We start from the raw sequence: 16061 nt of genomic DNA on the forward strand, positions 1-16061 counted from the left end.
CTCTCTTTGTACAAAGTAAACATTAAATATGAACAATTAATTAAAAATATAAACTAGTAATTAAAGACTAATATGTACAAGACTGATGAGACAAGATGACACTTTTACTGTAAATACAAAGCTTTATCACTTGGACTGTTCAACCCCAGGCCACTCTTGTAGCTGAATGTTTTCTACATTTTAAGATTAGGAACCATATGTGGCACTCTGGACATCATTCGTTCATTCATTGGTATTATTTATGTTCTTAACTGGGCCACCCCCATATCTTTATAAATGACATGTCATTTGTAAAGACATGCCAGGCTGACAATAGGATAATGTAAACAACACTGCCAGAGCCGCAATGAGTTTATATATTATTTATATATTATTGGCAGAAATAGAGGGCCCCAAAATCAAATTTTGCTTAGGGCCCCATGGAGGCTTGGGCCGGCACTGACTGTGACCAACAGTGACACGTTATTCCGTTACTCTACATTTTAAATGCAAATATGAGTATTGAAAATTAACTTTTGGGCAAGCAGGGGATCGTACTGATACTGTCTGCAAATTACTGTATACGCGATGAAACAACCAGATGTAGACGTTGCCTGTACTGTACAGGCACTTAAGAGCAGTCCCTTGGTTCGAAAAAAATGTGGAGATTTTCCTCACTTCTTTGAATCTCCCTTCATCTGGGATCGAAACTCTGCGAGAGACAAACCTGGACATCTATACTGTAACAAATCAAAACAGCCAGCCAGGGGAGGAGGAGCTCGGTTACAATACGAAGCTATATTTAATCCTTCCTTCTTCAAAGCCGCATCAATGCAACTCACCATGAGCAAAGGGTTTGGGAAAAAAACAATGAATGATCTTTGTCGGCTGAAAGGCATCAATTACACAATGGATTTATACGATACCTGCCGAGTGTTCTCACTATAAACCAACAAGTGTATCAACTGTGATGGATGGAAGTGAATGGAAAACACCTGCGCATGGATCGTCTGCATGAGGAGTGTGGGAGAGGAAGGGAGTCTTTGAAACAGTGTGAAACATCCGTAGCCACGAGCTAAGTTAAACGATAACACAACACAGATGTCGCTGGCTATTGAGGAGAACAAAAGCCTAAGCGGCCTAAAGGGTGAGCAGCCAAACTAGACCCTTCAGACTCCTTAATCACCTCTCTCACTCACGCGGGCTTTGTTTGCAAAGCCTGAATCGACGCATGCTATGTCCAAATGCCCTCTGCGCTGCCGTTGCCATGCCGACATAAAAGGCACAAGAGAGTTAAAGAGGGCTTTGGATCCGGCTCAGCGTGTCTCCTCATCTACACAAAAGGGAGAGCCCACAGCAGCGGACCCTGTCAGGGGGAGGTGTCACAAACAAGTCACAGTTACTGTACCTCTGCAGAAAGATGGAATTGTGAAGGAAGTTCTCGAAGACTTTCAAGAAGACTCGTTCGTCCTTCTCTCGATCTTTCTCCTCGGCCGTCTTGGGGCAAACGCAACAGGGACCCTTCTCTGGACCAGACAGGTCTGACTTGGTGGGCTTGGTAAGCTCCTCCATGTCTGTGAATCCTGTTGCCGGGATCCGGATTGGGACCTTTAGCTCTGTTTTTGGAAGAAATTGAATAATTTAGGCATGTGTTTTTCCCCATTAGAGTCCATACTTGCCAACCTTGAGACCTCCGATTACGGGAGGTGGGGGGGTGGGGGTGGGGGCGTGGTTAAGAGGGGAGGAGTATATTTACAGCTAGAATTCACCAAGTCAAGTATTTCATATATATACTGTATATATACGTATATATATATATATATATATATATATATATATATATATATATATATATATATATATATATATATATATATATATATACTAGAGATGCGCGGATAGGCAATTATTTCATCCGCAACCGCATCAGAAAGTCGTCAACCATCCGCAATCCACCCGATCTAACATTTGATCAGAACCGCATCCGCCCGCACCCGCCCGTTGTTATATATCTAATATAGACGATGCAAGGCATTAGTGAGGTTATAAAGCTTTTGCCTGTTAAAGAAAAGAGACTGATCCAATGCAGCATTTGCGTGCCACGCTGTCACGACCCAGACGCACACCAGTGCGCAATCATATGGGAGCCGCGCTGAGCGCACCTCCAAGCGCGTCTCGCTGCCGACGACGGCCGGGTATATGGGCCCGACGCTCCAGCGCCATCCATTTTCAGGGCTAGTTGATTCGGCAGGTGGGTTGTTACACACTCCTTAGCGGGTTCCGACTTCCATGGCCACCGTCCTAGCTGCTGTCTATATCAACCAGGGTGAGCCCCACCCCTTTCGTGAGCGCACTGCGCGCGGAGTGACCCCTGTTACGCGCCCCCGGCAACAGGGGTGGCGGGCAGGTAAGCTGCGCGGGCGGAGCGCGCGGAGTGACCCCTGTTACAAGCCCCCGGCCACGGGGGTGGCGGGCAGGTAAGCTGCTTACCTGCTGCGCGTGACGCCGGCCGCGGCGAAGGCGGACGAGGCGGGGTGTCGGTGCGGTGGGCGCGGTGGTGACCCTGGACGTGCGTCGGGCCCTTCTCGCGGATCGCCTCAGCTACGGCTCCCGGTGGGGCCCTCTCGGGGGAAGGGGTCTCGGTCCCGGACCCCGGCGAGGCGTCGGGGGCCTTCTCCGCTCCGTAAAAGTGTCCATCTCTTTTTTTTTTTTCTTCTGTTGTGGCATATGCTGCAGGTGCCTGCTCGTTTTTCGTATGTGTGTAACAACATTTAACTATGTATATATATTTCCGAATTGGTTTAACTGCCACCCGCCTGAATCTATTTAAAATCTAATTTTTTTAAATTTCAATCGCCCGACCCGACCCGACCCGCTGATAAAATCTAATTTTTTTAAATTTCATCCGCCCGATTCGCGGATAATCCGCGGACTCCGCGGTTGTGCCCGCAAACCGCGCATCTCTAATATATACATATATATATATACATATATATATATATACATATATACATATATATATATATACATATATACAGTATGTATATATATATATACATATATACAGTATGTGTATATATATATATATATATATATATATATATATATATATATATATATATATATAAGAAATACTTGACTTTCAGTGAATTCTAGCTATAAATATATATATATATATATATATATATAAATATATAATATATATATATATATATATATATATATATACAAATAAAAGAAATACTTGAATTTCAGTGTTCATTTATTTACACATATACACACACATAACACTCATCTACTCATTGTTGAGTTAAGGGTTGAATTGTCCATCCTTGTTCTATTCTCTGTCACTATTTTTCTAACCATGCTGAACACCCTCTCTGATGATGCATTGCTGTGTGACACGCACAAAAGTGCTTTCATCAAATGCACTAGATGGCAGTATTGTCCTGTTTAAGAGTGTCACAACATTGCTGTTTACGGCAGACGAACTGCTTTACGGTAGACGAAAACGTGACTGCTGTTGTTGTGTGTTGTTACCGCGCTGGGAGGATGTTAATGAAACTGCCTAACAATAAACCCACATAAGAAACCAAGAACTCGCCCTCGATCATTCTACAGTTATAACGTGATTGGGCAGGCAAGTTGTATATATTGTGGGAAAGCGGACTCAGGTCCGCATGGAGCTGGAGGGGGCGTGGCCTCCAGCTCCGCCTGAATTTCGGGAGATTTTCGGGAGAAAATTTGTCCCGGGAGGTTTTCGGGAGAGGCGCTGAATTTCGGGAGTCTCCCGGAAAATCCGTGAGGGTTGGCAAGTATGCATTAGAGTTGGATGCAAAGACAGAGAGCACTGTCATTCATTGTGAATCTAGAGGGGTTCTCCATTTACTTAGCTAATATCTAGCTTGAGCTGCTAATAATGTTAGTTGCCACTCGCCATTAAATAAAGTAGTGGAAGAAGGAGCTTGAGCTGTTCCTGCTGTATTGCCTTTGAGTCAGGAAAAGTTAAATCTAAGAAATAAACCATGCATAGTAGAAGTAAAAAGTTGTCAGCAGCAGCAGCATAAAATCACAGCATCATCGCTGAGAAGCATTTTTTAAGTCAGTATTATTTTGAATGTACCAGCTCAAAGAGCATACAAGTGCTGAAAGATACAACATCCCAGTGAGCGTAAACATTATAAGTCACATTTTTTTGTTGTTATTTGAAATGTTTAGCAATCGTGCAACAAGACAACGCTCCAAAGCTTGCTTGTACATCGTAATATATACATATTTTTATTATCTAAATCAGTGGTTCTTAACCTTGTTGGAGGTACCGAACCCCACCAGTTTCATATGCGCATTTGAAAATGTGTTTTTTTTTTTCAAATTCAAGACAAAGTTATATGTTTTTGGTAAGACTTTAGTATGGGGAACATATTCTAAGTAACAAAGACTTAATTTAGAGTTTTTTGGACACTAGGGGAACATATTCTAAGTAACAAAGACTTAATTTAGAGTTATTTGGTTAGGTCAGGGGTCGGCAACCCGCGGCTCTAGAGCCGCATGCGGCTTTTTAGCACCACCCTAGTGGCTCTCTGGAGCTTTTTAAAAAATGTATGAAAAATGGAAAAAGATGAGGGGAACATTTTTTATTTTTTGTTTTAATATGGTTTATGTAGGAGGACAAACATGACACAAACCTCCCTAATTGTTACAAAGCACACTGTTTATATTAAACATGCTTCACTGATTCGAGTATTTGGCGAGCGCCGTTTTGTCCTACTAATTTTGGCGGTCCTTGAACTCACCGTAGTTTGTTTACATGTATAACTTTCTCCGACTTTCTAGGACGTGTTTTATGCCACTTCTTTTTCTGTCTCATTTTGTCCACCAAACTTTTAACGTTGTGCATGAAAGGTGAGTTTTGTTGATGTTATTGACTTGTGTGGAGTGCTAATCAGACATATTTGGTCACTGCATGACTAAGCTAATCGATGCTAACATGCTATTTAGGCTAGCTATATGTACATATTGCATCATTATGCCTCATTTGTAGCTATATTTGAGGTCATTTACTTTCCTTTAAGTCCTCTTAATTCAATTTATATCTCATGACACACTATCTGTATGTAATATGGCTTTTAATTTTTTGCGGCTCCAGACAGATTTGTTTTTGTATTTTTGGTCCAATATGGCTCTTTCAACATTTTGGGTTGCCGACCCCTGGGTTAGGGTTAGGGCCAGGGTTAGAGGGTTAGGGTTATAATAAGGCCATGCCGAATAAGGCATTAATAAGTACTTAATAATGACTAGTTAAGAGCCAATATGTTACTAATTTGCATGTTAATAAGCAACTAATTAATGGTGAATATGTTCCCCATACTAAAGTGTTACCATGTTTTTTTACTGGTGCACAAAATGAACCGTGCATGAACATCACCTTGTTCAAAGAACAAAACCAACACAGTGCATAAACTCACAACAAATTACACACCTGCAAATCAGTCAGCTGTTGCCGTATCCGTAATACGCCGATAGGGAGACGTTTTTATTTACACGATGAGTCGGGTGTGTCTTGACCTCCGCCGAACCCCTGAGCCCGACTCACTGAACCCCTCGGGTTCGATCGAACACAGGTTAAGAACCACTGATCTAAATATTGACCGTTGTTAACTTATTTTTACACTATAATATCTTAATTTATATACCATTTTTGATGTGGTTACCCAGTGGGCACACAACATTAAAACAACGTTGCAAACTTATTGAATTAGGTCTTGATGTTGAGCAACTCAAACATGCTTTTTGACGACCTTTAATCAATGTTGGGTTCTGACGTTGATTTGACTATTCAATTTTGTTCCTTTCGCAACCAATATTCTACAACACAAATACAACGTTGAAACAACATCTTTTTGACAACATTCATTCAATGTGAGGTTGTGACGTTGATTTGACCATTGAAATGTGGTCATTTCCCAACTAACAACGTAGATCCAACATTGGACATCAACGTTGTCTCAATTTACAAATACAACTATTTTGCAACGTTATTTCAAAGTCAGTTATAAAGGACATGTACGTATAATCAACGTTGTATCAATGTCTTGTGCCTGCTGGGTAGACAGCTGCCCAGAGGGAACGAGCGTCATAGCCCGCCTTCTTCCTAGTATGACCACACGCATATAGGTCAACAACATTTTTTAAAAGCAGAGTTTGGAAAAGCAAACAGTATGATTTCACTCATCTGTTCAACATCAATATAGCCACCATCACATCCGCTTTGAAATAACTAGCGTGGTGCCGCCGTGATTGACAGCCATGAAAGCCAATCATTTAATTCAGGCCGCAAGGCCAGATGTGAAAAATATAGATATTGAATTGTTGAATCTCTTCTATTAAACCACTATTAGCAACATGTGCTAGCTCGCTGATGGTGGTGGTGTTGTATTTATAGAACTGCACTTTTTTGGGGAACTTTGCCCATCTTTTACAACTTTATGTGAGACCAGAACACGTTTTTCTTTTTTTATGCATTCTCACTTGTATATAAACGCCAGCAAAAGTCAGCTAACAATGGAGCAGAGGTGGGTAGAGTAGCCAGAAATTGTACTCAAGTAAGAGTACTGTTACTTTAGAGATTTATTACTCAAGTAAAAGTAAGGAGTAGTCACCCAAATATTTACTTGAGTAAAAGTAAAAAGTATGTTGTGAAAAAGCTACTCAAGTACTGAGTAACTGATGAGTAACATACACACTCATATCATATATATATATATATATATATATATATATATATATATATATATATATATATATATATATATATATATATATATATATATACTGTATATATATATACTGTATATATATATATATATATATGTATATATATATATATATATATACATACATATACATTCATATATACATACATATACATTCATATATACAGTATATAATTTATATGTATTTATTTTGCTGTTTTTGTTTACATGTTAAAGGTGTTTTAATGAATATACATGCATGTTTAACATATAGATTCCTTTCTTTCATGAAGACTAGAATATAAGTTGGTGTATTACCTGATTCTGATGACTTGCATTGATTGGAATCAGACAGTCGTGATGATAACGTCCACGTTTTCAAATGGAGGAGAAGAAAAGTTCCTCCTTTCTGTCTAATACCACATGAAAGTGGTGAGTTTTTGGCATCTTAGTTGTCCAGCTTCCATATTCGTTTTTATACACTTTACAAGAAATATATTGGCGTCAAACTCCGTAGCTTGCTAGCTTGTTTGCGCTGGCTTTCGGAGACTCTTGTTTTGAAAGCGCAAGCGCGATGGAGCGGCACTTTTATTGTGAAGACAGGAACGTCCTCATGTGCGGTCAGTTTTTAGGCTTTTGACGGGATGTATGGTTGGAATAAAAAAGTTTCTTTTTTCCTTCACACTTTTGATTCATTGATTGGAACTTTTATTATTAGATTGCACAGTACAGTACACATTCCGTACAATTGACCACTAAATGGTAACACCCCCATAAGTTTTTCAACTTGTTTAAGTCAGGTCATGTGACCACTTGGCTCTGTTTGATTGGTCCAACGTCACCAGTGACTGCATCTGATTGGTGGAACGAAGTGAAACGTCACCAGTAAGGCAGGCACTTTGAAGGTCTGTCTGACAGACCAAAACAAACAAAGCGTGCATTAACAGATCGATAAAAATTAGTAGCGAGTAGCGAGCTGAATGTAGATAAAAGTAGCGGAGTAAAAGTAGCGTTCCTTCTCTATAAATATACTTAAGTAAAAGTAAAAGTATGTTGCATTAAAACTACTCTTAGAAGTACAATTTATCCCAAAAGTTACTCAAGTAGATGTAACGGAGTAAATGTAGCGCGTTACTACCCACCTCTGCAATGGAGGTAATGGTATTCAATCTATACCCCTTATAAAGCGCTCTAACAACATTCAAAAATTGTATAAATTTTGTAAGTATATATGTAATGTAGTAACAGGCACATTCACAAAAACATATATTATTTGCCGTATTTTTCGGAGTATAAGTCGCACCGGAGTATAAGTCGCACCTGCCGAAAATGCATAATAAAGAAGGAAAAAAACATATAAAAATCGCACTGGAGCCCGGCCAAACTATGAAAAAAACTGCGACTTATAGTCCGAAAAATACGGTACATATATTGGTCATTTTAAGCAAATCAATTTCACAGACGCATCACAGCTATTTCCTTCCACAACAACAACAGGTGACAGGGACCAAAACTGATACTGTGGTATTGTTTGTCCAAATGGCGGTATACGGTATCTTAAAAAAACGTGCAAAGTGCTTAAGGTTGCCTAAGTGTTTTACGGCTAGATAACCAGTGTTAAGAGTACCGTATTTTCCGCACTATAAGGCGCACCGGATTATAAGGCGCACCTTCAATGAATGGCATATTGCAAAACTTTGTTCACATATAAGGCGCACCGGATTATAAGGCTCACCTATGCATCCATTAGATGGAGCTGCGCTAAAGGGAATGTCAACAAAACAGTCAGATAGGTCAGTCAAACTTTATTAATAGATTACAAACCAGCGTTCTGAAAACTCTGTTCACTCCCAAAATGAATAAACAACTGTTTTATTATTTTCCCCGAGGTAAAGTCAGTGACGTGGTGTTTTGTTTATCTTTTAACAACAGCAAGGTATAACATGTAGTGCAACATTTATATCACATAGTGGAGGGGAACTTTTCCCTGATTCAATAAACACGTAAAAAACAGTCTGATACTGTTACGGTAAATCAAACGTTAGTGCAATCACAATATAGTAACACTCCAAATAGTGCAGAGCAATAACAATATATCAATAACTCAACGTTGCTCAAACGTTAATGTCACACAACACAACACAACACACAAAATAAACATGTAAAGCTCACTTTATGAAGTTATTCCTCACCCACGAATCCCTCGAATTCTTCTTCTTCAGTGTCCGAATTAAACACTATTGTTTCGTTTATGTTAAATTCTCTCGCTGCTGCTCAATTCCCGTGTTCTACTGCGTGACTGATCGTCTTAAGTTTAAACTCTGCGTCGTAAGCGTGTCTCTTAATAGGAGCCATTTTTGGGTTAGAAGCGCTTCTTCTACGGGGGAAAATGAAGTTGGCGGCTGCTTACCCTAGTTGCGAGACCTAAACTTTATGAAAATGAAGTTTAGGTTTGTTGTGGCTCAATATTGGTCCATATATAAGGCGCACCGGATTATAAGGCGCACTGTCAGCTTTTGAGAAAATTTGAGTTTTTTAGGTGCGCCTTATAGTGCGGAAAATATGGTACTCAGATTATTTTTGTTGTAAGTAGTAACGTAACGTGTTGTGTATTCTTATGAAGTAATAATTTAGCCGTTATTATGTGTAAGCAGTTTTTCGCGCAGGAGCAGAGAAGGGCAAACGACCATAACAAAGGGACATCAAAAGATACCGGTATGGCAGTATTGTCTCAAATATAAACCACTTTCTAAATTATACCGGTATTAATCATAACACCGGTATACCGCCCAGCCCTACTACTAATCAGGACAGACTTCGTGAGAGACAACAAAGACAATGATGATTCAGAACCTTATATTTTTGAGCCTGAATATAAGGAGGATAAGCTACAAGTAGCACTATTGCTAAGTGCTAAACATGAAATACGAACTATGAACATAACAAAACAAACACTTACTGCACAATGTCTGTTCTCACTGGGATGCCAACTGATGGGATGTTCATATATTCCCGCTTAGGTGAAGAATTAATCATAATCCGAGCGTCTTTTTCTGTTTGCCTCGCTATTTTCAGGTCTAAGTTGAATGTCAAAGGTGACCAACTTCTTGGTTTATGGCCACATCCTTCTACTTTCCAAAGGAGAGGCATGATATATGATCTAGAACAAGGGTGCCAAACGTTTTGCCTCCAAGGGCCAAAGTGAAAATGCGCCAATAGTCCACGGGCCAAACAGCGATTCAGCAGCAGCACGAGTGAGGAATTTAGTTTCATACTGCCAAATATAAATATGAGGTACCGGTAGTAGTCACACAGTCGCGTGCCTAATTCAGTGAACATGCAACTCCGCATCTTTTATGTACATTTTAACCTCAAAACATTCAGCCATTTCCAGGTGTTGTTCTGTAACCAGTATATATATTTTATCCGATCGCTTCCAAACTTTACCCAGACAGATTAGACATATGCAGGATGCAAAATTTCAAAGCGTTTAGGTTTTCATTGTAGGACATAGGCGAAAAATGGCGACCAAGACTATCTTTCTCCATAAAGAGCGCCAAGAAGTCTATACTATACCATAGAGCAGGGGTCCCAAATTCAAACACAACTAGTTAGCCTGTACAAAAAACTACAGATTTTACAATAAAAAATACTAGCAGCTCAATCACTAGAATTTTTGTGTAAAATTAACAGTGGTTAACTTAGACCAAATTACTGTAAATTTAAAAATGGTTTTTACGTTCAATTTCTGGTGACTGAGCTACAAGTTTTTTTAATTGTAAAATCTGTAGATTATTTTTCATAGGCTAACTAGCTGCATTTGAATTTGAAATCACAGCTCTATAGTAAAGTTGCGACTTTTTGACGTACATACCATAAGTATGTATTACATTTGGTAACCACCATTTGGTGGGCCAAAGGAAATGACACAACGGGCCAAATTGTATCACTCGTACATGTTTTTAGAGTTTTTGGTTGGAGGCGGGTGACAAAAGGAAAAAGAGTTCAGAGAAAAAAAATCTTCCTGGGCTGTGATGTCATCCTGGGGCTGCCATCTACTTCCGCCCGGAGGAGGAGGAGCTTGCGCGAGCGACGCGTCCTGTCTGCTCGGAGAAGCTCTTCCTGACGGCTTTCGCTTTTGCCGGCGCTTCCGGGAATGGAGCGACGCGCCAATGTCGTGGGGCCACACGGAGTTTGATGGAATAAGTTTTCCATTTGGCCCCCACATTAGATCTCTGCGCTCCACGGAGGAATAGCGCACTTTTTATTGCTGGCGACATTCTGTCACGACGTAGACTTTGGCAGGGTTTGTTTTCCCGGAATGCAAAGGAATTGGAGCGGACGTGGCGTGAAGGTAAATACATAATTTATTTTAACACTAACAAAAAGGTGTAAACAAAAGGCGCGAACAAGGCGGAGAACGAACGAGGCTATGAAAACAAAACTGACACATGGACAGAAACTGTGGACATAAAACAAAAGACACTAATTGTGGCATTAATAAACAAAACTTACTTGTGGTGACGTGAACAGGGCAGCATGGACTATGAAACAAGCAGCGTGAACTAAGCATGAAACCGTAAACATGGCATGAAGCAGAGTGATGTCGCCAGGCCGACTGCCTGGCAGCTACAAGCTTAAATACTAGTGACCTAATTAGTGACAGGTGCGTGTGTCCAAAACGTGAAACAGGTGAAAACTAATGGTCGTCATGGTGACAAAGCAAGGGAGTGAAAACAGGAACTAAAAACCAAACAGAACAAAGCCAAACAAAAACATGATCAAAAGACACTACAGGCGGAAGGCGGGGTATACCCTGGACAAGTTGCCACCTCATCGCAGCCGTGGATAATATATTTTTACATATTTTCAAATTTTATTATTGACTGTGGTTAACTTAGTTTTACACAGAATTTGAAAATTCATGTTTACTGCCCCTCAAAGGTTGTATAGTGATGACAATACGACCATAAAACTAAGTATTTCTACTTTCAATATTTTCTGAATGTGAACAAATCATGTGCTGAAGCTATAACTGTTTGACTTTGGTGGTTCCACTATGTTGACTTTGGGTCTTACCTTTAGAGCAGTAGTTATGCAGGTAGAGCTCCCGGTCCTCAGGTTGCTGCTGCCAGCGGACCAGGTAGTAGGTCAGGTTACCGTTGGGGAAGACCGGTGGCGACCACTTCACGAGCAGCTTGGTGGAGGAGTTAGCGAAGGCACGGGGTTCTTTGGGCACAGTCGGTACTGCGGTAATAGTACAGGTAAATTGTAAACAGGAAGTGACGGAGAGGATAATGTCAACACAATATTTATTTTAGCTGGGATAATCCTTCTCTGAATGTTCTGAACCTCTGTTTATATGCCGGTATTGCCTTAGTGGAGGTCTGTTCATGGATATGGAGCTTCTGGCAAGCTCGATATCCATGTCAGAAAACCAACAAATTTAGCTGAACTGCACCAATTTTGTCAAGAGGAGTGGTCAAAAATTCAACCAGAAGCTTGTGGATGGCTACCAAAAGCACCTCATTGCAGTGAAACTTGGCAAGGGACATGTAACCAAATATTAACATTGCTGTATGTATACTTTTGACCCAGCAGATTTGGTCACATTTTCAGTAGATCCATAATAAATTCATAAAAGAACCAAACCTCATGAATGTTTTTTGTGACCAACAAGTATGTGCTCCAATCACTCTATCACAAAAAAATAAGAGTTGTAGAAATTATTGGAAACTCAACACAGCCATGACATTATGTTCTTTACAAGTGTATGTAAACTTTTGACCACGACTGTAACTGTGGTGCGTTCAAAGACCCCTGATTAAAGTTAGAAAGGCCAGGTCAAAAGTTTGGACACACCTTCTCCTCATTCAATGCGTTTTCTTTATTTTCATGACTATTTACATTGTAGATTGTCACTGAAGGCATCAAAACTATGAATGAACACATGTGGAGTTATGTACTTAACAAAAAAAGAGGAAATAACTGAAAACATGTTTTATATTCTAGTTTCTTCAAAATAGCCACCCTTTGCTCTGATTACTGCTTTGCACACTCTTGGCATTCTCTCGATGAGCTTCAAGAGGTAGTCACCTGAAAGGGTTTTCACTTCACAGGCGTGCTTGAAGCTCATCAAGAGAATGCCAAGAGTGTGCAAAGGGTGGCTATTTTGAAGAAACTAGAATATAAAACATGTTTTCAGTTGTTCCACCTTTTTTTGTTAAGTACATAACTCCACATGTGTTCAATCATAGTTTTGATGCCTTCAGTGACAATCTACAATGTAAATAGCCATGATAATAAAGAAAACACATTGAATGAGAAGGTGTGTCCAAACGTTTGGCCTGTATTGAATATATATTATTATTTATTACTAATTAAGATAGCATTTATTTTGTCACAATCGGGGCGCATGATGATGCGGGGTTTTGTTCTCCCAAGATGCAAAGGACGAATCCGTACAGGACTTGCAGGTAACACTTGATTTAATAATAAAACAACACAAAACAGGTACAAAACAGAAAACAAACCGACTGAAAAAGGTGCCGAGCGCACCGGAAGCTAAGGCTACAACTTAGCAAAGACTATGACACTTAGCAGGGGCTAGGAGACAAGCAAAAACTTACGTAGCAGTCGCGTGACGCAAATAAAGAAACCAGGCTGACTGACTGGAAAATGCAGGTTTAATAATGTCAGTGATTACAACAGGTGCGTGTCAGAAACACAAGCGGCAGGTGGAATTAATATGTAACTATGGTAACCAACTCAAAGGTGCACAGACAGGAACAAAATGAGTCCAAGACTAACAGAAAACACACGTGACCCGAAAACCCAAACAGAAATATGATCCGGGCAGCGGATTTGTAATCAACCTGACCAAAGCCTCTATAAAATTTACACATGCTTTAATATCATTTGACAAGTAGGTTATAATTATTGAATATGATTAAAATCAAGAGTAGGATTACTAACTCAGTGTTAATATTTGAGTAGGCTCCTCTGTAGTGGAAAAGTTGAGCCCTAATGAGCTACAAAGCCCATCCCTCTGTTGTGTATTAGATTGTTGACTTACGTGATGGTCGTGTGCGGATGTAGATGATGTCACTTTTAGCACCAGGAATGTGTTTGTCCTCCACCCGCAGGGTGATGGCCTTGACAAAAACGGCATACTGGGTCCACGGTTTGAGGTGGTGAATGCCGACTTTGGGGTCGGTATTATTATCCTGGGGAAGATCCACATCCACCATGTGCCAGCTGTTTGAGCCGCAGCCGTCTTGACCGTCGAACTCAGTGATGTTCTGAAAAGGCCTGGCACGGAGAACAAAAACATGGCCCTGAATGACATCTGCCGCATTTCAGAGTGGACGGTTGGTTTTGCGAAAATAAATCTAATTCTAGGTTGTGCCTGCAGACACCATGCGACTTAAAAAAAAAGAGAAGAGATTCCTTTTTTTTTTTTCGCGCTCATTATTTACAAATGTGTAATTGCCATCGCTGCCAAGGAAAAAAGAAAAATAACATTCCAAAGTTGCAGGCAGCCAAACAAAATGCTGAGCAGTAATCAAGGCCAGAATGGAAGAAAATAAACCCTGATGGTGCAAATATCATGCAAACGATTCTGAAATTAGAACAAAAAAAAAAGGTTTGGCAGTGAAGTGTGCCTAGTTAAAGCAAAGCAAGCATGGACAAATGTTATCCCACAAAAAAAGCCAACAACATAGAATAAGCTTTTGTTTTGAAAACCCTTCATCAAGCCTCAGTGTTGAGCTATTTATATGTAATGACAGTGCGCTGTATAGGATAATGTGCCGTCTTCTGAGCACTTACGCCTCCTTGTAGTACACCATGAAGCTGATAAGGCCTTTGTAATCCCGCGGCTGGTAGCGCTCCCATGTCAGGCGAATGGTGTTGCTGGACGTGCTGTTGGACAGAATCTTCAGGACGTGGCTTTCACCTGTTGTGAGAGGAGAGGACGTGCTCGGTGAGACTACGTAGATCCACCACGTACCTGTCAACAGCGCTGCCGTACTCACAGCTGGCCCTTTCCCCGTTGTTGCGGAAGTCACCCTCTTCCGGCTTTGAGGTGATGCCCGTCTTTTTCCACATGGTGTGGATTTCCGACATGCAGAGTTTGGGATTCAGGCGGAAAAAAAGACGTCCGGCTCGGATGGTCAGGTTGTGCTGACTCCAGTCCCAAAGATCGTGTAGGTGCTGGTTGTTGATGGCCGAGAATGAATACATCCTGATGAAGAGAAGGGGATCAAAAAGTGTCCTTTTTTCCACCAGGGAGCAGCATTGAGCACTAACTTCATACACGTTCCATCACTGTAAGTTCCAATACAATATATGAAGCAGGTCAACTGGAATTCCAATACATCTTTAATAATGTTTAAAGGGGAACATTATCACAATTTCAGAAGGGTTAAAACCATTAAAAATCAGTTCCCAGTGGCTTATTTTATTTTTCGAAGTTTTTTTCAAAATTTTACCCATCACGCAATATCCCTAAAAAAAAGCTTCAAAGTGCCTGATTTTAACCATCGTTATACACACCCGTCCATTTTCCTGTGACGTCACATAGTGATGCCAATACAAACAAACATGGCGCATAGAACAGCAAGGTATAGCGACATTAGCTCGGATTCAGACTCGGATTCCAGCGGCTTAAGCGATTCAACAGATTACGCATGTATTGAAACGGATGGTTGTAGTGTGGAGGCAGGTAGCGAAAACGAAATTGAAAAAGAAACTGAAGCTATTGAGCCATATCGGTTTGAACCGTATGCAAGCGAAACCGACGAAAACGACACGACAGCCAGCGACACGGGAGAAAGCGAGGACGAATTCGGCAATCGCCTTCTAACCAACGATTGGTATGTGTTTGTTTGGCATTAAAGGAAACTAACAACTATGAACTAGGTTTACAGCATATGAAATACATTTGGCAACAACATGCACTTTGAGAGTGCAGACAGCCCAATTTTCATCAATTAATATATTCTGTAGACATACCCTCATCCGCTCTCTTTTCCTGAAAGCTGATCTGTCCAGTCCAGTTGGAAATGCATCTGCTTTGAGTGTCGCAGGATATCCACACATTCTTGCCATCTCTGTCGTAGCATAGCTTTCGTTGGTAAAGTGTGCGGAACAAACGTCCAATTTCTTGCCACTTTCGCATCTTTGGGCCACTGGTGCAACTTGAATTGAACTGTTCATGTTGTTACACCCTCCGACAACACACCGACGAGGCATGATGTCTCCAAGGTACGGAAAACAGTCGAAAAAACGGAAAATAACAAAGCTGATTTGACTCGGTGTTTGTAATGT

At 40.6% G+C, this 16061-nt stretch overlaps 1 protein-coding gene across 1 annotated transcript in view; it reads right to left on the minus strand.

Annotated features, from left to right (window-relative positions):
* The window catches only part of igf1ra (insulin-like growth factor 1a receptor), a 248546-nt gene that overhangs the window by 59197 nt on the left and 173288 nt on the right, over positions 1-16061 (minus strand). The window contains exons 6-10 of the mRNA XM_061925030.2: positions 14768-14976; positions 14562-14688; positions 13807-14042; positions 11811-11978; positions 1388-1595 (exon numbers count right to left, since the gene is read on the minus strand). Of these exons, the coding sequence (XP_061781014.2) occupies positions 1388-1595; positions 11811-11978; positions 13807-14042; positions 14562-14688; positions 14768-14976 (948 nt within the window). The remainder of the gene's footprint in view (positions 1-1387; positions 1596-11810; positions 11979-13806; positions 14043-14561; positions 14689-14767; positions 14977-16061) is intronic.

Source organism: Nerophis lumbriciformis, linkage group LG29 (genome assembly GCF_033978685.3).
Source record: "Nerophis lumbriciformis linkage group LG29, RoL_Nlum_v2.1, whole genome shotgun sequence".
Taxonomy (NCBI): Eukaryota; Metazoa; Chordata; class Actinopteri; order Syngnathiformes; family Syngnathidae; genus Nerophis; species Nerophis lumbriciformis.